Genomic DNA, 23,442 nt, shown 5'->3' on the forward strand with positions numbered 1-23,442 from the left:
GTAATGTGTGTCGGTATGTACAGTCGTCGTCCAAGTGGCCGCCGTTGCCAAATTTTAAATGTCCCAGAACAACGGCTTCGCTCGTTGGATATTAATTTATTCGATCTTCGGGATCAAATGGATCCCGAAAAGACGAATCAACGGTGGACGACATCGGATCGCAGAGTAATAAATCGCGCCGGGTAAATGGTCGCCGAGAGAGGCGTTTGATTTACTTCGCTGCATCGGCGGCGCGATGCTTCCTCGCGATCGTTTCGAAAAGTCTCTAATTTCAAACGGTAACGAATAAATTTCCGCGATACGATCGAAATGCCAGCTTTTTCCGTGAAACACCTAAAATTTGGTACACGCGCGTACACCTCTTCATCGGACTGCGCTCGCGAGTGTACGCGTGTACCTTGCCATGTATAGAGCGTGTGTACGTGCTACGCATCGTTTGTTAACTTCATTCGTTCGGTTTGTTCTGTTCGCTTTTAACCGAGTCTGTAATTACAGTGCGCGAAGGCGTTCGATTCTTCTCTTCCGTTTATCGTATGATCGACACCGCGATCAGGAGGATCGTTAACAGGAAGCTCGTCACTGCGAGGCCCGCGCTCGAGTCTGAAACAGAGGAGACGAAAAATTAGATGCTGCAAAGTTCGGTGCATGATCGTTAATATTTCAAGGAATCGTTAAACTGGGGCAGGAGTACCGGTTCTGATCGCGTTAAGGATTTATACAAATACCACTAAAATACTCTCGGAGACTTGCATTATATAAGAAACACGAAAATTTTAGAAGATTAATTTTCTACGCTATTATATATATATATATATATTTATAATAGCGCGAAAATAGTTCTTTCGTTTATGCTTTCAGACATAATACATAGATCGTGTCCACTACTTCTAAGTTTGAAGTTCCATTGATCGCTAGGAGCTATAGCCAACTGGGAAGTGGAAAATACAAGTAATAATAATAAAAATGGCCAGGAACGACGCACTGGCCGCAGCCGTTGCATCTACTCTAATTCATTTGCCACGTGTCAAGACGCGCGAGAGAGTTTTAATTACAAGTGATTCCAAAAATGCGGAGCACGTCGACGGTATGAAATAATTTCTGGGAATGTCGTCGTCCGTGAACGGTACTTGAAGCACTCCAGATTTTCGAGCGGAATGTTCAAACAATTCGGTTTAAAGTACAAACGGGTTTGTTTGGGAGTTTCGACGACGCGTTCCGGCGCGAGTGTGTTAAGGGAGAGTCTCCGCTTGCGCGAAAGTTCATTCGGCTCGAAGTCTGCAAGTGCAATTAATTCGGATGGTTCTAACAAGGAACAACACCGGCGTGCGAGTCGCCGATCTTGACGGTTCTTTCCTTGGCCGTACCTCGATCGAACGATTTTTTTTCCAAATACAATAAACCTGCATTATATTCGTTGCTTCGAAGCATCGAGCCTTGTCCAGCTTTTCGGCGTTTCGGGCCGGTGCGCGACGTTCGTTTCACCGGCGCGCGGTCACAGTGGAAGGAAGGTACAGGGAATTGTTAGCTTAGCCTCGTAACTTAACGTACGTGCTCCACATATTCAGTTTGTTGGGATTGTTATATAGCCCGGTTGCAGTGATTCGGAAAGGGCATCTGTTTTCCCTAATGAAAGAGCTCTCGTGCCCACGCGTGGCTCGCGGAAAGGTTGCACGCGACGAGAAGAAGAGAAAGCTGCAGGAATTTTCTGTTTTTCCTTTACAGAAATGTTCTCCGAGGCATCGCGAATGTTTATGTGTTTTTGTTAAAACGAGGTTGTTTCGTTCTCAAACGCGTGCGTGATTTCGCATAAACGAGCGCAGCGTTTGCGAGACATTGGGATCCGAGGAGATGATCTCTCCCCGTCGTCTCCCATTTCCTGCAGCCGGGTGCATTAAAACGGGGGGAAGAGGGAAGACTCTGGGAGGGAAATTACGACGGCAACGGTCTGCGATCGGCCGCCGTAAAAATCGCGTCAGTAGACCCGAAAGGCTGAGAACGGCTATCCGGTAGTTGCGGAACCAGGAACTTCTCACAGAAAGTCTGGCTGTTGTTCCGGTAGGGTGCAGGGTGCAGGGCGTAGGATGCAGGATGCAGGGTCGGCGGGGAGAGACAGGCAGGTTGCGCGAAGGATCCTTCCAGCTAGACGAGAAAGGAGAAGCCTGCGGAAGGATAAGCACCGGGGAGGGCGGGGGGAGGCAAAGACTTTGCGGAGGAAGGAAGGAAGGAAGGAAGGAGCGGACGAAGAACGGGCCAGGGAGGGAGTCGGCAAGAGAATGGGAAGTCAGTTATTCTTCCGGTTGGCCTGCCCTATACTTTCAGCTATTACTCGCTCCGAAAGAGATGTATTCCGCCGGCTCCTCCTGGCCCCACTCATCTCTAATTACAAATCAGAAACAATCCGGGTGGGCCTTCACCCCAATCATCCCCCGCCCTCATTTACCGTTCGCTCATTCCCCGGCCACGACTGCCTTTTCCGGTCTTCGCGGCACCAGTCCCTCTCCCTCTCCCTTTCTCTCTCTCTCTCTCTCTCTCTCTCTCTCTCTCGACATTCGTCGACTTTTCACCTCCCGCTACGTTCCCGGGAGAGAGGGCGCGCCTCTCTCTCTCTCTCCCTCTTCGTTTCCGCCTGTTTTGCGCCGCGTTTCTACCACGGCTTGCTGTTTTTAGTCGGCGCCGCTTCTCTTTTTTCCAAGCGGTTTTGCGGCGACCGAGCCGCGCGTCTTTTTTCACCGCCAATCGCATGATGCCGCATCACGCGTCGCGACGGCCCACATTTTTTGGGGTAATTTGCGCACGATCCACCTATCGAAACGCTGCCGGCGAATTTTTCACCAGCGCTGAAAGACTAGTCTCCTGAGCTTAACATTAGCTTTACGGAGGACTAAACCCTTGTTCTTAGATTGAACAAGGCATTGGCATTTTTTGTTGAGATATTAATATCAACTAGTTATAAAGTAATTTTTATTTTACATTATATTAATCAAAAACTATGCGATATCTCATTTTTAAGGAAAATAGGCGCACACAGCTTTCAAAATAAACGGTCCACGTACTGAATAGACTACAATAAATGCATTGTCGCAATCCGAATAAATGGAAAAATTTGTGAGATTCGAGAGGCGAAAGCGGACAGCGTGGCGCTGGATACGGTTTCAGCGTATTAAAATAGAAACAATTGATTTCAGCTGAGCGAAATGAAAGCCAAATTCCTTTACATTGCTCCTTTAGTTATCCCTCCAAATATCATAGTATTATTGGGAAAAAATACGTAACACGAAGCACGAATTTTAAAATGAAATTGTAAAAGCAATCATTTTAACTAAAAAAAGAAAAGAAGCAAAAGTAGAGCGTAGAATATATTTTTTCCCGTGGACAGTGTGTCGGAGGAATGGCGCAGCGTATGGTGAAGAATTCGCAGGCGGCAATGGCGGCAGAAATCCATCGCCGGACGATTCCGGGTCCGGGTCGCAGCGTAGGTCCGGGGGATCAGGAATATATATCGGGGGCTCGAGAGGGAGAGAGAGAGAGAGAGAGAGAGTGCTGGTCGCAGTTCGAAAACGAATTTACCGTCGAACAAGATGGTCCGGGAAACGGTTCGACCTTCGATACCGAAGCCCGGGTCTGGTTCCCGGGGTTCCCGAAGAACTGGAAGAGTACTTATCAAGTTGCGGAGGGCTCGGGCGCGACTTTCTTTTTTCCCCCGGTGCCCCCGAGAGCAAAATTACCTACTTCCACGGGACTATCGGGATCGAGCCCGCGGAGAAAACGGATTTTCACACTTTGCCATTATGCAAATTTCTTTTAAAAAGAAACCATCGCGCGGCCGGGCCGCGCTCTCTGTATCGAGAAACGGGCGGGAGAGGTTGGGACTGTGCGGCTGTGTTCCGTCCGTTCCGAAAGAGAGTCGAGCGAGACGGACGGACGGCGAGAACCTGCTGGAATTGTGAAAGAGCGAGAGAGGGAGAGAGAGAGAGAGACGCGGGGGAGGAAAGAAATATTCCGATAATGCCGGAGGCCTAGAGGAATTCCGTGCGGCGTTGAGCCTGACCCGCGACCGGCGATCGAGCCTATCGATGTGTTTGTCTAACAAATGAATAATCTTTTGCTTCTATACTTTATATAAAAATTTTTGCTAAATAATTTCTCTTCGTATGAAAAATAGATTGGATCGGACGGTATGTAAACGCGTTTGGACCTTTAAAGACTTAAAAATTCATTTTCTAATTGCAATTTCTGTTTTACCTCCACGTTTTGTTTACAGCCAATTTGTGGCCCATTTTACCATATTTGCGATATTCATTTTCGGTGGAAGCGAATTTCTTTGTCAATGGAATGGGAAACGTGAACTATATATCAATTATTTCGAGCCCAACTCAAAAATACTAAAATTGATTACAGTCATAATTAAACATAGCAAATGTCATGATTGAACATAAAATAACAATTCGACCGTTCATTACATTACTTGGGAAATTGTTTGAATATTCCATAAGGAAGCTACGTTGGAGTTTAATGAACGCTTTCATAATGAAGATGGACAGTGAAGAATATGCTAACAACGAATGCGTTGGAGTAAAGCTTAATCTAAAGGAACCTAATGGTTGAACAAACTTTGCTTTTGTTAAGATTCGCCTCTTTCATTGCCTGCAGCACTTTAGCGTACCATTCAGAAGGATAATCCAACAAATTTTTCATTCTTTATCTCTTCAATTTCCTTGACACGAATACATTGAACATATATATTTTTAACAGTAGAACCCCGTAATCGATAAAACATTCGGTTTCTGATTTTTTCTTTTACAATCCTTAATATTGTGATCCTTTCGTTATTGAGTAACTCGTCAGTCAACGTTTCTCATCCCTCCCAGTAGGTTCGGAAAGAAACGTTGTCTTCCGACGAGCTGCTTCGACAGAAATTTCGTCCGTTGGAACCAGAAAGCCAGTTTCGACGGGTTCATCTCCGTTCGCGAACAGGAAATTATCGACAGATTCTTCGACTCGCGTGACAAGCTCATGCGAGAAACGAAGGAACCTCGTTCGTAATTGAACATTTCAAGACTTGTAATTAATGCCGCATTTTCGAATAACTGATTGTAGACACGTAATGGCTCGCCAAGTATTTCCTGAGATTATCGAATAAAATCAAAGTAATCGAACGTGCGCAATAATTTCTTTTATTTTCACGATTTCTCGTCATTTTACCTTGCAGAAACAACCGTAGTCTAGTACGAGTTACGTACGAGTAGTTACCGTGCGAATTGTTTAGCAAACCGCAACGTTACGGAACACAGGCGAACGCAAGGGGTAAATTCTGAATGAAGTGCGCGCGGATCTCTTGATACATCTGTATTGCGGAATCCATGGTTGAGAAAACGATAGCCCAACGGATATTCCCATGACGCGGACACCGATGAATATGCAATCAAATTATAATGTTACCGATACAATATTCAAATGTATAAATTATTCGCTAAAATTCCCAGGCGATTATTCAGGAGGAGCCGCGCGCGCGAAACGGCGTTATCTACATTCCCGTCACGCGTTCGTATTTAAACAGAAAGCAACGCGCGTCCGCCTATCGTTTTATAAATACAAACGGGAGCGGTCGAGAGCGGTCGAGAGCGGTCGAGAGTGTCAGGCCGCGGCGGCGTGACGTCAGGAGTCACTACAATATCGACTCTCCTGCTCGCGCCTGGACTGGAATAAAATTCTAAGAACGGTTGGGAGGGGGCGGCGGGTTCGAGAAGACGTTATCCGTGTCTATCACGGCTGTCTCGTTTAAATTAGTCCACAGTTACACACAGCAACAGAGCTTACCGCTGTCTGGGGGCCAATTGTAATTCCTTCCCCTATCTGGGTCGCTCGATTTTTGCTCCGACTTCCCGATTTCGTTGAGGTTCGACTGGAATTTATTACCTGCAAGTAAAACAGACGATGGTCGGAATAAGATCTGACACGCGATCGCAAACGCTGAAATCACAAACCCCCGAGTTCCAGGGGCTCATGCAAATCCCAAAGTTCTCCGGGAATCGTTCCATTTTTTATTCGCCGATGTTAAGCAGATCAAAGTTTACGGAGGGACTCGAGTTTGTTTGTCGAGTTGTTGGAAAATCTTTACGCAGCACCCCCGCGCGATCGAATATTTTTCAAAACTTTCACAGGCAACGCACAGCCGAACGATTGCGAGATCGACGATACCGTGTTCTTTCGAAGCTGTATCGTTTTACAGAAAAATGGCGCAAATTGTCTGCGGAAATTAGCACCATTTATAGAATATTCGATTACGAACAGTCATCTTTATTTGCAGTTTTATCGAGGCTTCGAACCACTCAAGAGTTTCCATCAACTGGTACAACCAATTGTGGTACTAGCGATAAATTACAAGTGCGTCCTTAGAATATCGCGTCAACATAGGTTCGCAAAGTATGGTAGCCTAGCAATTAACCCAATTCATCGCTTCGTGTGCATTGCAGTATAAACAGTTCCTTTATATTCGTCGGCAAGCTTCCTCTTTTATTCGATTAAAGCGCGCTAAACACAGCCAACAAATGTTCGACCGTTTTTTAACCGATAAAACTGTAGTTTTATATAGAATGTCGTGCGACTGTTGACATGTTGACATGTATTGCTTAATTGGCGCTATTCGTCACTTATTATTTATTCCATATAAATAGTAATTTATTTTGAAAAGAGTTTTCTTCAAACTCGACGCATCCACCACCCTAGTTCTCTCGAAAATTAAGCTACAAAAATTTGCTTACTACCAAAAGAATAAATGAAAAAATTTCATTCTCTCTCTTCAATTTATTTTTCGACGTAGAATCAATTACCGCAGAAAATAATTGTAGCAGTAAAAAAATAGAGTTACATCAAATGAGGCACTCTGTGTATCTTCCAGGGGATGGTCCACGCGATCAAGGGTACCGAATAGCTGTTGAAAATCGCAACGCAACGGTCGCCGGGCATAAAAACTCTCTGTGGTCTAGATCTTCGCGACTTCCGGGCACGAATGAATGCGCGATGAAACCAAAGGGGCACAAAGGCCGTCGAAACAATGGGGTCGCGGCCAAGGAGGCGGGGGTGTTTGGGCGGGATCAGCGGGAGGACAGGGCGGCGAGGGTGAGAGGAGGGCTGGTGGTGGTGGTGGTGGTGGTAGGAACGGGTTAAAGAATGGAAGGAAGTGGCCGGAGGTGGAAAGGAAGCCCGGACAAAGGGGACGTACGACGAGTGGCCCTCTTCACTGAAGATGTTTACGGGCCTGTTACGCGTAAAGTGAGTGGCAAACGCGGCAACTAGCATGCAAACTACGAGTAAACACAATTCTGTTATCCTTGCCGCGCGCGCGCGCGTGTGTGTGTATAGTTGGTGCGCGAACGGATTCTCGAGCGCGCAACGTCCAGTCCGCGCCGCGGATCGAATCGCGAAATGAAGCCGGCCGGGAGCAGACTGGATTCAGAACGGAAAGAAGCTTTCCAGTTGGAGCTTAATACTGCGCGCCGCGCGTAACCTCGGCCGACTAGGAATTTTGTAGTTACAAGCCCGGATCCATTTGCATACATCAACCCGACCGGGGAAACCGAATTTCGCGGCAGGAAGAGTCCCGTTGACGGGGTTAGCGTCGCACCAACGTCAACAGAATCCATTCACGGATCTCTGGTTTTCTCGTTAGCGTCCTCGGTTCCCTGTCCACCACCTGTGGCCAGAAAAATTAGTCGAACCATCGATCAGCCGTCACACGCCTGTCTCCGAGGCTATTCGACGTCTCCCGAATTCTCAACGGATCTCAACGTAGACCTCCTCGTAGAAATAGAAAACCTTCGACGCGAAATTGACGAGCGTTTGTAAAAAAACGGTGCAAGGGACGAAAATGTAATCTCTCTAGTTGCGGAAAGGACTGAAAGTTCCGATTCTTTGAATTTGCAAGCATTGCAAGTGTCAAAGTTCGTCTTTCGACTATTCTTATATTTCTATAAATATAAAATGGAGAGACAAGTACCGTGAATAAAAAATATAAAACGGGTACCAGACTGTATAGATTTTATGACGAAATGTTTTTAATCTTCAAAGTAACGGAAATACAACTATGGGGTACTCTTATCAACGGTGAAGTAAATAGTTTCAGTTTCGACGACGAATGCCGTAGCGAGATCATGTCGCATTAACCGATTTCGAGTGATTGAAATCGAACGAGATCAAAGACTTGTTTCGCGTTGATTGCTTTGCTTCGGCGCACCGATAAAGTTCAGTCTTCGCGGCTGTAACCGGTGCTGCATTGTTGTATTGTTTGCAGAAAGTTAAGTCGGTGCGCCGGCGAATAATGTTAATGTTCGTGTATCCAAACTGGGGCATATTGCTGCAGAAGCTACCCGAAATGTACCGGAAGCTTGGGACAACAGCTAGCGAACGCACAACACGTCGCCGGTTTGGGGAAACTTTAGGCTCTCGTTTAGGCGAGCGCGGCTCTCCACGACCAAGGCGATCGAGGACGTATAATCGTCCTTCCGAGATTTTATTACTTCTGAAGCTCGAGATTCCATCGTGATGCGTTCCACTTGAAACAATCCTTTTATTTTTCTGTTCGAAATCGCTGGCATCGAGAAGAGAAACTTCGAATTAGAAAACAAAGGAATGCGAGGTGGACGACGATTTTCCAAATTTTCTAAATAATAAAATGATTTGAACAATGAAACAATTTCTACACATCGAACGAGACAACAATTTGCTCGATGAATTTGCTCGACTTGTTTTCGATACGTTTCTTCTCGATATTCGAGAAAAATATATAGCATGAAATGTTCAGGAATCCCTAGCGAATGCAATTAGAAGAATGTCGTATTACAGAGTCGAACGAAGAAGAGAGTGTCTAAACTTGGTAAGGGAAAAGAAAGTTTGCAGGAGTATCTGGTCCCACGCAGGCGAGGCGATTAGCATCGGTGACCAGCCGGTCGGATAATTCCGCTATCAAAAGGAGCAGGTACTCGTCGCGGCGGCCCCGTTAGCCTGAATTCCATAGTAACCGGAAGCGCGGCTCCCGGAAACTCTTCCGGAGAATCGTGCCCGTCGAAACAATATCGATAAACCCTGTCAGCCAGCGGCAGTCGAGGACTTAATTTCCAGCTGGAGCTGGTCGCAGAAGCTGCTCGAGAGAGAGAGAGGCCGCGCTTTGTCTTGGACGCTCTGCTGATTAGATTTTGTAAGTCGTCGGCCTCGAGAAGGAGGCGGTTGGTCGACGCGGCGCGGAGCGATGGAAGATCAGGAAAAGCCGTGCCACGACGACGGCGACGGCGACGGCGACGGCGACGGCGTCGACGAGGGCGAGGACGACGGTGCACACAGGGCGATGGCGCCGCTGGACGACCGGTGCCGAGCGACCGGGAACACGGTCTTGGCACAATACCCTATTTCGGCGAGGTAATGGGCGATCATCCCGGTACACACGCCTGCGCCGTGAGTCACTTGTTCGGCCCTTTGTATAATAGCCGCGCCGATAGAGACCGGGCGACGGCCTAACCGGTCGTATACACTGTCCACGGACAACAAGGTGAGATGCGCCGGTGTACGGAGCAATGGATAGGCCGAACAGACGTATGCAAATCTCGGCCAAACATTAGCGGTGGCGGTACACTCGCGTTGCATACCGTGGATATACTCTATCCAGCTCCCCCGGAACTGCTCGACGACACACTTTCCGCGGGGACGCGCCATCATTTTCCTGCCAAATGAGTCCTCCAGAAATTACGAATCCGCTAACCGGACTGAAAAACCGCGGCATTCCCAACGGCTCATGCAAATTTCACGCTCGTTGTCGACCGACGGAGGACCGCTAGACAAATCTCTCGTTGCGCCGGTCTTTAATCAAACTGCCACGGAAATATCTTGCCCGAAGACCTCCGACGCTCTTCCTTTACTTTCAAGGATCATTAGTAAGTCTCTTGCAGCATTTTTTATCGATTTTACACGAACCTCTCGGGGCTCGTGTCGTGGACGCGAAAAAGGCTCGCGGCGGCCGATCGGATGATGCATTGCCATACTAATCTAGAGCCAATATTCAACGATACTGGCCAAAAATATTGATTGCGAAATTTATCTGAAATTTACGGAAGTTGCTCGCGATGCTTCTAATTCAATTTAAACAAAACTATCGATTTCGACGATGAAACCTCGACCTTTTTCTTCGGGAGTCGCGCAAGCTTCGGAACAAGATTAGGTCGGTTCGATGCCGTATGGAAACACGGAACGGAACGGAACGGAACAGAAACGGCGGACACAGTCGAGAGAATTTCATCTGCGGGAATTATTCAGCCCGGCCCCGAAAAATGTGACGAGCGTTCCGATGCGCGCACGGGCCGCTGTACATTTTCCGGGATCATTAGCGGGAAGCTTTACACTTTCATTTCCATTTATTCTGCCTTGCAAAACAGCCTGCTCGTCAGTGGTGTGCGTCAAATTTGAAATGCAACGAATTTCCAAGATTGCAAATTAGAACGGCCTAGCCGTGCCGCAGTGATAATGTACCGGGTGTCCCGTCCGAAAAATCCCCACCCCTTGCCTAATTAGGGAGAAAACGCTTCTGGACAATTAACAACGCCCACTGGCGCGTTACGATTTCTCGTTGATTCCCCTTACCGGATCGAATATACTTCCTTTCTTTCTTGGATAATAAATTCCAGAATCGAGAAAGCTATCGGACAATAAATTATAAGATCGAATCTCAAATTAGAGTAAATTTCTTATATAATTTTTAATAGAATTGATTTCTTTCGTCAACGACTTCAGTGAATTAAAAATGGTGCATATTACGTTGTTGCAAAAGTAATTTCAGTTGTGCAAACAGACAGCTTCCAAAAAAGAAAAAGAAACAAAATTACTTTTGCAACGATCTAACGGAATTCTCTTCATATTTTAATTATTTTAAATTTCATCCAGCCATATTTACTGTATAGGAATAGTATCGGCAGCCTGGTGATAATTAGCTGTCGTCGTTCGGGGACACCCTGTACGTGGAACACGTTTGCATGCGTCGTCGCCGTGGAACGTATGTTAAGTGCGGCATAAACATATCATTTAGGATTGGGGGCGGGAAGGAGGGTAGAACCGTCCCGCGTTCTCCGGAGTATTAAGCCGCCTCCGATACATGTGTGCCGGTGATAGCATACAAGGCATATTGAGCGATTGTAGGCAGGCGACTAAGTCGACGTCTAATACCCTATAATCGTCAAATGGAGTCTTCGAGGCACAAAGCTCTGTTTCTTTAGCGGAATTGAATCACCGACACAAAAGAACGTCTAAGCAGAGTAGTCTGCTCCATAAGAAAACTAAATAAAAGCTCCGGCAGAGCGTTCCTCTAAAAATGTACAGTTCCACAGAAATGTGGTGCATCGCGTGTGCAACTTAATACCACAGAAAGCCGTGCCCGTTTATGAACGACTGTTTCTACTGCAGCACCTCGACGATAACGTAATTACCTTCGTTAACAATGTCTAATTTATTAATGATAACATTTTTCTATAATTTATTGGCAATATAGTTTTTCTATAATCTATTTGTAATACAATTTTTCTTTAATTTATTAACTATCAAAATTTTCTACAATTTATTAATAACGCAATTTTTCGTTGATTGATTCATAATTAATTTTTCTTTAATTTATTGATAATGTAATTTCTTCATTAATTTATTAACAGGTTCCGTGTTACGCGTACCACCGACGGCGGAAGCTTACATGTTTATTTAATGCGCTAATAAGGTTACAACAAAATTTAGAACTAAAGAATTAATTTTCACCGCAAGAATAGATCGCAAAAAACTTGCTTCGTTAATAATTACGTATAGTAAATTAAGTTTTAGTAAATAATTTAGTGTTCAACAGAAAAAGATCTCGATCGTAAAACAAGTTGAAGAAAGGCGAATTCTCCGTTTAATACCATAGAGTGACGCAGTCCGAACTTAAATGATTGCAGAAATGAATAAAACATGTGGAACGGATATCTCTGTAGCTCGTCTCGAAGAGCTCGGGCGCATGAATATGAAAAGTTTCGAGGGATGTAATCGAATCTCATTGTAGATTGATACAATCGGCAGATTTGCGCCGACATAATGAAGAAACCGCTAATGACGGTGAACGTTAAATTAGCCGTGAGCGTTCCAGGGGAAAATGATTTTCCAATGCCAAGCGATGATCGACTTTGTGGCAGAACTGACCCAGTTCGATCTGTCCTTTCAACCCCATTTGGCGAATATTAAGCCGGCCTGCACACGCACACAAGGCGGCACACGATACTATACAGTACATGTTGACATTGCGTACACGCGCGGTTAAGTCAATCCAGATATCTACCATTCTCGAAATCCGGACAATCGGCGATAACAGGGAGAACCGATAGAATTAGCTTGTCAATTGGACGTCGAGTCCCTGCACCGAAATATCATGCTTTTAATTGCCGCGGCGACCATTAATGAATTCCATCGCGAGAGCGCGATGATACGATCTACGTCTAAAATTGATCTTTATCGAAATCCCGCGGCTCGAGCGATTTCCATGCGCAAATAAATGCCATCGAAGCCGCGCGAGCGTGAGCGCGAGCACGACCGTCTCTGACATCGAGTTCCACCGCCACCCGCCCCCAGAGTCGATCGATTCTCCACGAAGTATAAACAAATGCGCGTAAATACGGGCGATTTTATCCGGCGGCGAGTTATTATAGCTAGACAACTATGTAAATACTTGACGGTAATCTAAACGCACAGGCCGATTCAACAAGTGGTCCCACACCACCGCGCGGATCCGGCGATGCACAATTTCAATTAGCTTGTTCGTTTTAATTCCCGTCGTCGCGATTTTATCGGAACAGATACAGAATCGAGCAATCCTCGACGCTCGGCGATCCAGTTTCTCGCGGAATTTCCTGCGGCGCGTCCGACGTACGCGTACGACACGCCGGAAAACAATGCCTTTGTTTTCCTGCAAGCGGTTTTAAAATGTTGCGTGCTACGCCGACGAACGACCAAACGCATGTCGATTTATTACAAATTGTCGTATTTCTGCGTCAAGACGAAAACCTCGTACGATTTCTGTTATAACAAATGATTAAATTAGAAAAGCTTATCTTGAAATTTCTCGTAGAAACATTTTTATATCACGAATTGTGAATTTGAACTGTAATAGTAACTAAAATCGTAGCAAATTGACACTACCTCCCCGTTTTCGACGCATTCGCCGATATAATCGCGCGGTTAGTAATAAAAGTTGGCGAAAATCTCTGGAAATCGATGAGCCGATTAATCGATCCTCAGGGACGGAGGAACGATGATTATTCGCTGGATGAGAACGCGTCGAAACTGTGTCGCGCACGGCGATCATTTGCGATCGGAGATTTAATCAGTCCGGTGTTGATTTCGCTGATGCATTCGAAGCATTTCGCCCACGTTTCCTCACGGTTCACCGGCAACCGCCCCCGCGTATGTGTGGGGTTACGATAGGATGGTAGTCGCTTTATCTATATGCAAGCATGCGACTAAGCCAATCTCTGTACGTTCTCCCGGAGAATTACAGGCGAACAACGGTTCCCGGGGGAATTAAGGGACACCTAAGGGTGTGCGTGGTCTGGAAGATGTCGCGATACCACGACCATAGCCGACTACATCTGCCATTGGAAGTTTGCGGTGACGCATTCCGGCCTGATACATACGTACATACCGACCGACCCTCGGGCCGCGCTTCGGAGAAGCCTTTTCGGCGAAAAAATGTAAGATCCAGCTGCAAAAGTTTTTTAATTATTAAATTTTCTTGTTCTCTCTGGCGTTGCTCGATGAAGAGTTGAACAAGGAATTTTTGTTCAATCAAGTCGAGAAGCCTGCGATGAAATCGGAGACGCCTGGAATGTTTTCATAGTTGAACATGGTTATCGCAATTACTCCCAACTTGGAGAATTCAATTAGACTGTGCATTAAATGTACTCGAGGAAATAATTTTACAATTTAGGTGCATAAGAATTGTACAAATTATTGTACATTCAGTTACTTCTGAATGGTAAAGTTGCGTTTCAATTACACAGATAATTTTCAAAGAAAAATGAACGTGCACAGATTGATCTTGGAACAGTGTATATCAGTTAACGCGTCGACACGAACGCACACTTTCACTTTGCAGACCCGCCGGTGATAAATTATTATTGAGACTTCTAATGATAAATTAAACTGTTCTATCAAGATGGAAATTATGTTCGACCAAGAGATAATATTTAAACAAAGAAGAGACGTTTCCGGCATCAAAGTGGACGTATTAGCGAGGAAGGGTTCGCGGTAAACCCAACGCCTAAATCAACAGTCTTTATTGAAGTTACTACTCATCCGCAATTAGCGTAATATTATTCTTGTCGCTGTTATTCCGCTGGGAGCAATTAGAATATAAACGAAAATTATATACATAAATTAGCATAATTAAAGCTTGAACGGTTAGCGCCGTGAATCGATCGTTGGACTTTCTCATTAACAGCCGGAAAGGTTCGGAGTTTGAGCGCGGGTCGATCGCGGCCGAATCGATCGGGGAAATATATGGAAAAATACGCGAAGGAACTAATACGAGCCGACGACAGCGTGGAAAATGGAATATACGCGTGGAAACAAGGTCGGTGAATACTGAATTATAAACGGAACAATGGCCGGCTGAACATTTTCGCGATATTTTCAAGCAATGCGCTTTCGCGAGCAGAGCGCTCCCATAGCTAATTACGTTTTCATTTGCCGAATTATTCGATCAAACAATTATCGTGTCGGTAAACGGTTATTGCGGTAGGATCGAGAGGGTAATTAATGCGCCGGTGTATAATTTCGTTGTTATCCAACGATCTGTTGGTTAATACACGTCGAACGCAATAGATGTAACGTACGACTGGTTTCCCGGTTTCCGCGGAAACAATCGCTAATTGTTCCCATATTCTAAAAGCCGAGCCGAGCCGAGCCGTGTCGCCTCGCGTACGACACAATGAGGATCATCTTACAATGGATTCTGCCAAATAAAAGCACGCGTTCAATTTTCGATAACAAAACTCCTCTTTGGATTATTCGGTCGACGTTTCGTTGCAGCGTTGAACGGAACAGATTCACGATTCTTGACCTATCAGATAAGGTATGAACTTTTTCAGAACTAATTTAAACGGCAAGCGTAACATAAAACGGATGAAACGTCGGGCGTAGAACCGCGAGAAAAGTTTGACTATGGATTAGAAATTTTTCGAGATCGTGGAACAGAAATTTTCAGCATTTCTGTTCGCGGTGCGACCGGAATCTTCGACAGAATCGGATAATCGAGTTTCCGTTTGAGGAGCACGTGTTAAAAGCAAGATGCTGGGATGTTTCGACTCACTTCGCGGAAACCGGAAGAAAATTACATGAGCGCGCGCTGAAAGTAACCGAAAGAAATACGTCACGTTTTCTAAAGCAATACCGGGGATCCAGAACACCGTGCTACCGCGGGCAAAGAAAACAACGAAATAGAACAGAGGAAGCAGCCGGATTCTCTGTGGGTCCGTACGTTTACTCGTGTGTGTGTGTGTGTGTGTGTGTGTACGTGTATAAGCGTGTACGTATGTACGAGGAATCAAAAGATGAGTGTCGTACGAATACGCAGAACGGCGAACAAAATAAATGTCGGTCGTGTCGGAGCGAAGTTAAGGCCGGGAAAGGGATGAACTGAAAAATTTCGAAAAAGAGAGATTAGCCGCCGGCAAAAAGCGAATCGACGAATAACGAGCTCGAGCGGTGGGTGGGATGATCTTTTAAAACGAACAAGAATATGAAATTAAACGAATAAGCCGCGTGAAAACCGTTCCCCGACCATTCCTCGTTGTTGTACGAAATGCGAGATTGAAACAAAACACGCGATACGCTCGCAGTTAAAGGAGCTATTTGAACCGATCAAATGTGTGAAAAATATAGACATTTTTATCGCCGCGCCGCAACGATCCGATATTTCTTCTGGACTTTCGACAGCGAACAGATAATTCTTTCACCGTATTCGGAGGTCGATTTTTCAGCCGTTTACTTCAGGAGATACAACGTGTTTCAAAGAAATATCCGACGTAGTATCCATTAATTAGAAATTCCTTATTTAGAAATATTCATGAATGCTAATTTATTATTGCTTTCACCATGAAAAACAGCGCCATCAAGTTTTGTATTTATGCTATAGAAATATTTTTCCTACAAAGATAACGGAATTATGGATGTAAACTGTAATCAAGAAAGTAATATGCAGTGCACCCAAGTTAAAAAAATGGACCTCTTGACAATTTTTTAAAAACATTATCAACCGTAAAAAGCTGTTCATAAAACTTTTACGTACGGCACGTAATGAGAAAACTACTATTGAAAAAACTTCTTTACAGCAACGTGGTCAGCAAAAACAGAGTGCAGAAATTCATTTTTTGGGGAAAGCAGAAAGAAACGAAAGATGGCAGCACTTGCACCAACCATGAAATGACTGAACACAATTATAAGAAAAATTATGCATTGCATTATTAACGGCAGAGGTATTTTTATACAATGAATTTAGAAAATATTACGATTCGAATTATGTACTGGCAATGACGTTTATCTACGGCTAATTTGCAAAATCCTTCCCGATCTCAATTTTAGGGTTAATGGACTTACACGAATTAGCTTTTGATTGGTCCATAATCTAATTACGCTCAGATGCAGATCTAAGCCGAGGGCATCGTTGCGAGCATCGCCTGGGAGAGATTAATCGTGGCAATCGTTCGATAAAATTGCTCAAGGCTCAATCCCGCGAGAAGGAGAAGAAGTACGCCGTGGAGTAGAAGCAGAAAATAAAACAAAGTAAGAATCGAGAAGGACGAAGAGCCGGAGGAAGTCGAGTAGTCGAAACAAAGAGCGGAAAGGGGGTGGGTCTTTCTGCGGGGAGCGTCGAGGGGAGCAAACATTAATGCCACCCCGCAGACCGCAGATGTTGCGCCAATTACAAACCTCACCCCTCCTTCTGTCCGAGAGAGCATCTCGCTTTCTCTTTCCACGCGGGCGACCCCGGGAACAAAGAGCGAGCTAGAGGGAGAGAGGGAGAGAGAAAGAGAGAAAGAGAGAAAGAGAGAGAGGGAAACGTCGCGCGCCACAGGAATACGGCATGTTCCGACTTACGAGCCCGATGTCGCATACCTTCCTGCCCGGAGCTCTTTGTCTTTCCTACCACCCCATCTTCCTTCGTTGACGACACTGTGTGCAGCTTAGATGCAGCCCGGAGGCAGTCTAGAAAGCGGAGGTCGCGTGGGGGATTTGCCGAGGGTAGCGCGACGCGGCCCAACGAGACACGAATTTTCGAAAAGGTTCTCGCACTTTGTTAGATTAAATTTAGCACAAGGCGCAGAAGGACAAGCGAGTGCCCGACCGTCCTTCCTTCCTCGATCCCTCCGTCACCGGTTTTCTTTCGCTCTCTTCGTTTACTCCTCCGGCTGCCGCGGGACGAACGGAGAAAGGCTTAGGCGGTTCGGAGGACTGCGAAGGAACCAAGGATAGGGAGAGAATGCGGAGAAAATGGGGATGGAGAGGGGGAGCGCGCGGAGTACGCCGGTGGCTGATATTATTCTTGGGTCTTCCTGGCTGGTGCATTATTAGTTCTGGCGTGTTAGCATACATGAAATATTGATGTTACAGGGGCCTCGGTGGAACCCTCGATCCCGGCACGGCCGGGTCTCTACCCCCCGCGACTCGTCGATCCCTCTATAGTTCTTCAGATTTTACACGTACATAAACATCTACTTCTATTTTCACGAGTTTTTCACTTGTTGTTCTCCCCTAACTCCGGCCGGCGACGCGTCGCGGTCCGAGATCCCGTCGCACCTCGATTTTTATGGCTCTTCCCCTGTTTGAGCTCGCGTAATCCGCTTCTCGATCATCCTCCCCCGGCAGGGATTGACGGTTAGATGGCTGGCCCCGTCGCCGATGTTTAGGAGACCGTCGTCGATCGGTTCCGATCGGTTTTGCAGCTCGCGGCAACGCCGGAGCGGTTTGCTCGCGTTAATTGAGTTGCAAATGTCCCTCTGTAATTAATTACTCGTCGGAGAGGAGTTCGCGTGTCGCCGCGTTCAGACCGAACTACACGCTCTTCCAATATTGGTAATAAATTGACGGTAAGTGTTGTTCGATGAATCCGCGCCGCCAGCGGTGAAAATCGAGTCCAAAAATTTCGATGTAATTGCGTCCGATTGCTGCGACGGGGTATATCAGGTTTCAACATCGGCCACCATGAAGAAGTTAATTACTGCGAACGAGGAGCTTGTTCCGCGTGATTACGCCGTTGCGATTTTAGTTATTTCTCATCACTCGTTGCCGGCAATTCACGATTACACCGATCGAATCGAAAGTACGAATTACAATTCCGGGTTGGAAATAAAATTCGAGTCTTCGATGCGGTTCGACGATTCTTTGAAACGCTACCGAAGCGAGGAGGCTGTTGAAAAATTGGCGCGTGCAACGTGTTCTTGAAACTATAGTATACCATGTCGAAATATCGAACAGAAACGTTCGAAGGCGCGCGAGATGTACGCTCCGAGGCAAAAAGCCAACGCGCTTTAAAATTAATAGGATATTTATTTATTTAATAGAATAGTGACTGCAAAAATATCAAAACCATTTATTTATTAAATAATTAATTATGATTTATTTCATAACCGATGGTTAATGACTTTGTCATCTTTAAAAGGGTGCTGCTGCTGCTGCTCAGAAGATTCTTCCGGAGAATTTAAGAGTGCGAAAGAAATGTTTAAGGGATCGAGGTTCGCAGATGTTGCAATAATCGCTGACGTATCGAGCGATCGGTTCCATTAAGAGTTTTCGGGCGTCGAAGCTCGCGCGACTCGGGAAACTTTCCTTTATTCGACTGTCGACTTTATCGCATTATTACATTTTTGTTGCGTTTCCGCCTCGCTAACCCTTTCCCTCTTCAGCCGAGTTTCCCGCGAGAGCTGGCCGGGTGATCGATGCGTTCTTCGAAAAAAGATCAAGATTGAAGAGAATGCGGCGTTTCGCCGGTATACTCGAGCCCGAAGAACTTTTTGCCATTTACATTCGCCTTCGTCGGGGGTGCGAACTTCAAGCGCGAATGCTGTTTCTTCCAATCGTGTACATTTCTATATCCAACCGAATATCAACTAGGAATAAGAGTCTACAGCGCGTTTTGGTCTACCGAGTTAACGGTACACAATAGTACAGTTTCGCAGTCCCTATGGATCATTGTATAACTTTGTACACGAATTTCAGATATAAATGCGTTTGGTGTGCATTCAACTCTTTTTCCCAGTTGCTGTTCAATCGAAAGTAAATAAATAGGGTAGTGGGATTCAGTTACCATGGCGTAGTAAAACATATTCAATTTTTTTTATTTCCATTAGTATGAAATCTGCCACAGCAATTGGATTCTCTACTCTATTTAATTATTTTCAAAGATGCGCGCCTCTACGATTATAAACTGCGGTTCGAGAATTAATTAAATCAGGATAATAAACTCACCACTTTTCGCGCCCTTCTCATTGTGGATCGTCAAAGAGCTCGGATTCCCATAAACGGAATTGTTTATCTCAGCCATCTGGTCCCAATCTGCAGAGAAATCGCCAACGTTAGCCAGCCCCGTTGATAAGTGCCGGAGCAATTATTCAGATTACAAGGTACGTTTACACCATCCATGCACGTCAACCGAATAAACAATCTAAGAATGGAGGGGTAGTCTCATGAGTAAAACAGCTGATCCGTAGTAGTCGGCGAGAAGCGTAGTAGAGCGCCGCTCTTTAACCTCTCGTTAAAAGGATTAAACATTTCGAGCGCTCCTTATTAAATATTTATAAACGTAAAACGATCTTTAGCGACCGTGTTTGCTTTCGTTTCGCGGTTCTTTGACAGCGGCGCGGCCCGCTAATTAAAACTTCGATCAACGATCCACGGAATTTTCACGAGGCGACTTACTTTCTCCCGCGGAAGACATTCAATATTGAAGCTACGCCGCCGATGCGAGTGAGAGAAACGCAATTAAGCGCGCAACAAACTGAGTAAAGCTGCCGCCGAAAAAATTCCGATCTCCTCGTCGGTTGACGTTTTTTGGACACGCGTCGAGCGTCGAGTAGTTCCGTCGAGAGATCTGTCAAAAATATTCTCTCACTGAAATCGTACGTGAGTTCTATCATTTTGCCTCGAATGCATCGCGGCGGAAATAATTCAGTCTAATCGATGAAACCGAGGCAAACCGGATTAACCCTCCGACTATCGAGGCACGGCTTCATGTGCCGGAATTACTCTTAACCAAGCCGATGTAACACATATTTTTAATCCTCCTCATTCTTGCTCGCCGTGACTCTGAGATAAAACGTTTACTTCTTTGATTCTGCCACACGTCACAAATCCTAACAAAATTTCATCTCCTTGATTTCATCATGAACCTTTTAAATCCGATTGAAGTAAAAGTCTTATTTTTAATTGATTCCCGAAATAGAAATTGCCAAGTATGAAATAAAATAAGGAATGTAGGGTAATAATGTAGAATTTTATATTACATTATGTAGAATCACGGCATTTAAGTAAAAATAAGCGTTACAAATATAACTATCGTCATTACTATTAATATTGATATCGCATTAACCGAACAACATTCGTATGGCTCATCCGCGATAGAATTTGCAGGCGGCATCGATACGGTCAGCCATCGGAAACGAGTTTCCGTCCGAGAGAAGACAAAAAGACTCGCGAAATTCACTCGGCAGATCTCCCCGACTGCATTACGCGGAAGGCAAGAAAAAGGTAAACGCGTTCAGGTTTCAATGCGGCGGCGGCGGCGGCGGCAGCGGCGGATAAGGAGGACGCAACGTCTTGGAAAAGCGGTATCCTCTCGAGGCAGTATCGAAAAAAATAGGGGAGCACGGGGGACGTGGACGGCTTCCACTGGGATAAAATATTATTTTTCCCGCGATTAAGGGAGGTTTACGAGCTCACCTTTCTTCGGCAACTCCGTGGTGGACGGACTGGGGCTGGTGCTCGGCGGCTGGGACTCTGCAACGAAAGAAACAAGTTTTTATTTTTAATTAAAGTTTCTTCCCCCGTTCACCCTCCCGCCACCCAGGCCGCTGTAGGCGCGTGTGCCGTTAGAACCAACACCGACGACTAGTTTCGTCGAAGGGAGAGAAAGAGGGACCGGGAAAAGAAAGAATAAGAGAGAGAGAGAGAGAGAGGGAGAGTGGGATGCGCCAGGGACCGTTATGGATCGCGCCACCTGTTACTAACTTCGCCCTCAAACGTATTAGCCACCGTGGCGTCAGCCAGGCCAGCCAAACTCCAGATCATATTTTACGGGCTACCTGCCCTCTCCTTCACCCTCCCGCTCCTAGCGCACTACCTCGCGCACCTGCCCCAGCCCACCTTGTCGGCCCGGTGAGTACAGCAGAATAATTATTCCTAATATCGTCATTCGTCCTACGTACTCGTCCTCGTCCTCGTCCTCGTCCTCGTCCTCGTCCTCCCACCTGAAGTCACGCGGATTTAGTGGCGGCTGCAGCTGGCTGCAGATTAAGCTAATTGCCAGCTCTCTACGTATGTCGGGACGCTATCGAACGCGTTGTACGCCGAGAGAAAGAAGCTGGCCGAGAGCGAATCGTTTGCCTGCGAATCTTCTTTTGGTTTCAAGCGCTTTTTCCGATGGATCGCGAGTTCTTGCGACGCCCGAGTCTTTTAGGAACTCGCGGGATCGAGCATTCAATGGAGTTCTCTGGAGAAAGCAAGATTTTCCGGAGGATTTAGCTTCTCGTTGATTCGAAGCAGTTAATTATAAATCTGAATGAAATTTTAATATAGTCAAATTAATGATAAAGCATTATCTTTCAATCGTGAAATGTATTAAAAGAAAGATTCCATTCGTTCCGGTGAGAACCAGTCTCGCAAATCGGAGATCATTTCCGAATTGTCGGCTGCTATTTTTTTTATTTGCCGGATGGCGTGAATTACCGACTCGAAATTCCACGGCGAACACAAAGAAACTAACTCTCGTGTCAGCCCGTGACGCGTCCATCGTGAAAAAGTCATCGTTATTTGTCACGGGCCGCTAAGCGATTGCTCGTATGTGGGAAGTATAGCTCGTATGTGCGACGCGCCGCATTCCGCGAGCTGCTTCTCTCCCCCCGCTACCGAACGCAAATAGGATGGGATGACAAAGTGCACTTTTTCGTGGACGTGTTTACGCGCCCGGACATAATGCAAATATGTGGCTGCCGACTTTATCCCGCGATAAGGCTCAAATTGCTCTCATCGCTTCCGTAAGATTCTTGTCAAAATTCCTGCATCCGCGTTCCTGCTTCCCTCCACGTCCTTCCTGTTCCCACGGTTTAATGTCCGCGAACTTTTTCGCCAGCCATTGTTTCCCCTTCTTCCTGCGCTTCTCCGAAAAGTTCATGCACCCGTTTCAACGTTATCTCGTGACAGAAATAGTATTTCGTGTATTCAATAACTTCTCTAATTCACGAAGTAACAAATAATTTACGAGAATGATAAAATATTTGATTAAAAAATATGATTTACATATTTGTTACATGAAGACCGCGAATGTGTATGCAAAATGCATTTTTAGCAAAATAGGTAGACGAACGAAATCCGGACAGATATTTATCTCGCTGTCAGGCGATCCCACGAGTATTATTTTTATTTTAGATGCTCTGCATGTGTTTTGCATATTTGTGTATAATATGTTATTGCATATGTTATTTGCCGTGCACGTGCATATATCGCGCTCATTTAAATGATTAGCTAGCACTTATATTGTAACCGGATTATATTGGTAGCGGCTACATTTCAATATAATGCAGAATATACGCCGCGGCAAACAATGATTTTGGAACGTCCAGTTAGTAATTGCACATTAGCTGCAGCTATTAGTATTTCAAATTAGAACAGCTCAGTTCTGTTATTAAAACGACGAGTTGAATTTTGTGCTGGTGGCTTTTACTATTTTTAAAATGTTCAATTTCATTCGTGAATGATTGAATCGGGTACGATGCCAATTTCACCGTGGACGAAAATTTAATTCAATACAATTTAATTTAATTTAGTTTAATTTAATGTGACTCAACCTGATGCAATATAATTTAATTTATTTCTTTATAGGAGTAAGCACCCCTTTTTATAATAACAGAACAAATCATATATCTAGAAAATAGTCTGAACAAAATGTATCATATTTTCAAACATGCAATAAAATGTAAAGTACACTTGGAAACCACAATTAGTTCGATGCATGTGCGTCGACACTGCTCGAATAAATTTAAATATACACCAACAACGTCGTGCAAAATACAAATTGGATTCTACCGACAAACGCTGTCAACTAACGCTTGTAACAAATATGCTTGTAACATATTGTAACTTGTCAGAACAACTGTAAACGATTTTTTGATACTTAAT

At 45.3% G+C, this 23,442-nt stretch overlaps 1 protein-coding gene across 1 annotated transcript in view; it reads right to left on the reverse strand.

Moving 5' to 3' along the window:
- Window positions 1-526: 526 nt before the first annotated feature.
- LOC144469774 (lachesin) overlaps window positions 527-23,442 on the reverse strand; it is a 259,484-nt gene continuing 236,568 nt past the window's right edge. Inside the window, exons 8-11 of the mRNA XM_078180383.1 lie at window positions 20,989-21,045; window positions 19,519-19,605; window positions 5,818-5,916; window positions 527-600 (exon numbers count right to left, since the gene is read on the reverse strand). Of these exons, the coding sequence (XP_078036509.1) occupies window positions 527-600; window positions 5,818-5,916; window positions 19,519-19,605; window positions 20,989-21,045 (317 nt within the window). The remainder of the gene's footprint in view (window positions 601-5,817; window positions 5,917-19,518; window positions 19,606-20,988; window positions 21,046-23,442) is intronic.

Source organism: Augochlora pura, chromosome 5 (assembly GCF_028453695.1).
Source record: "Augochlora pura isolate Apur16 chromosome 5, APUR_v2.2.1, whole genome shotgun sequence".
NCBI lineage: Eukaryota > Metazoa > Arthropoda > Insecta > Hymenoptera > Halictidae > Augochlora > Augochlora pura.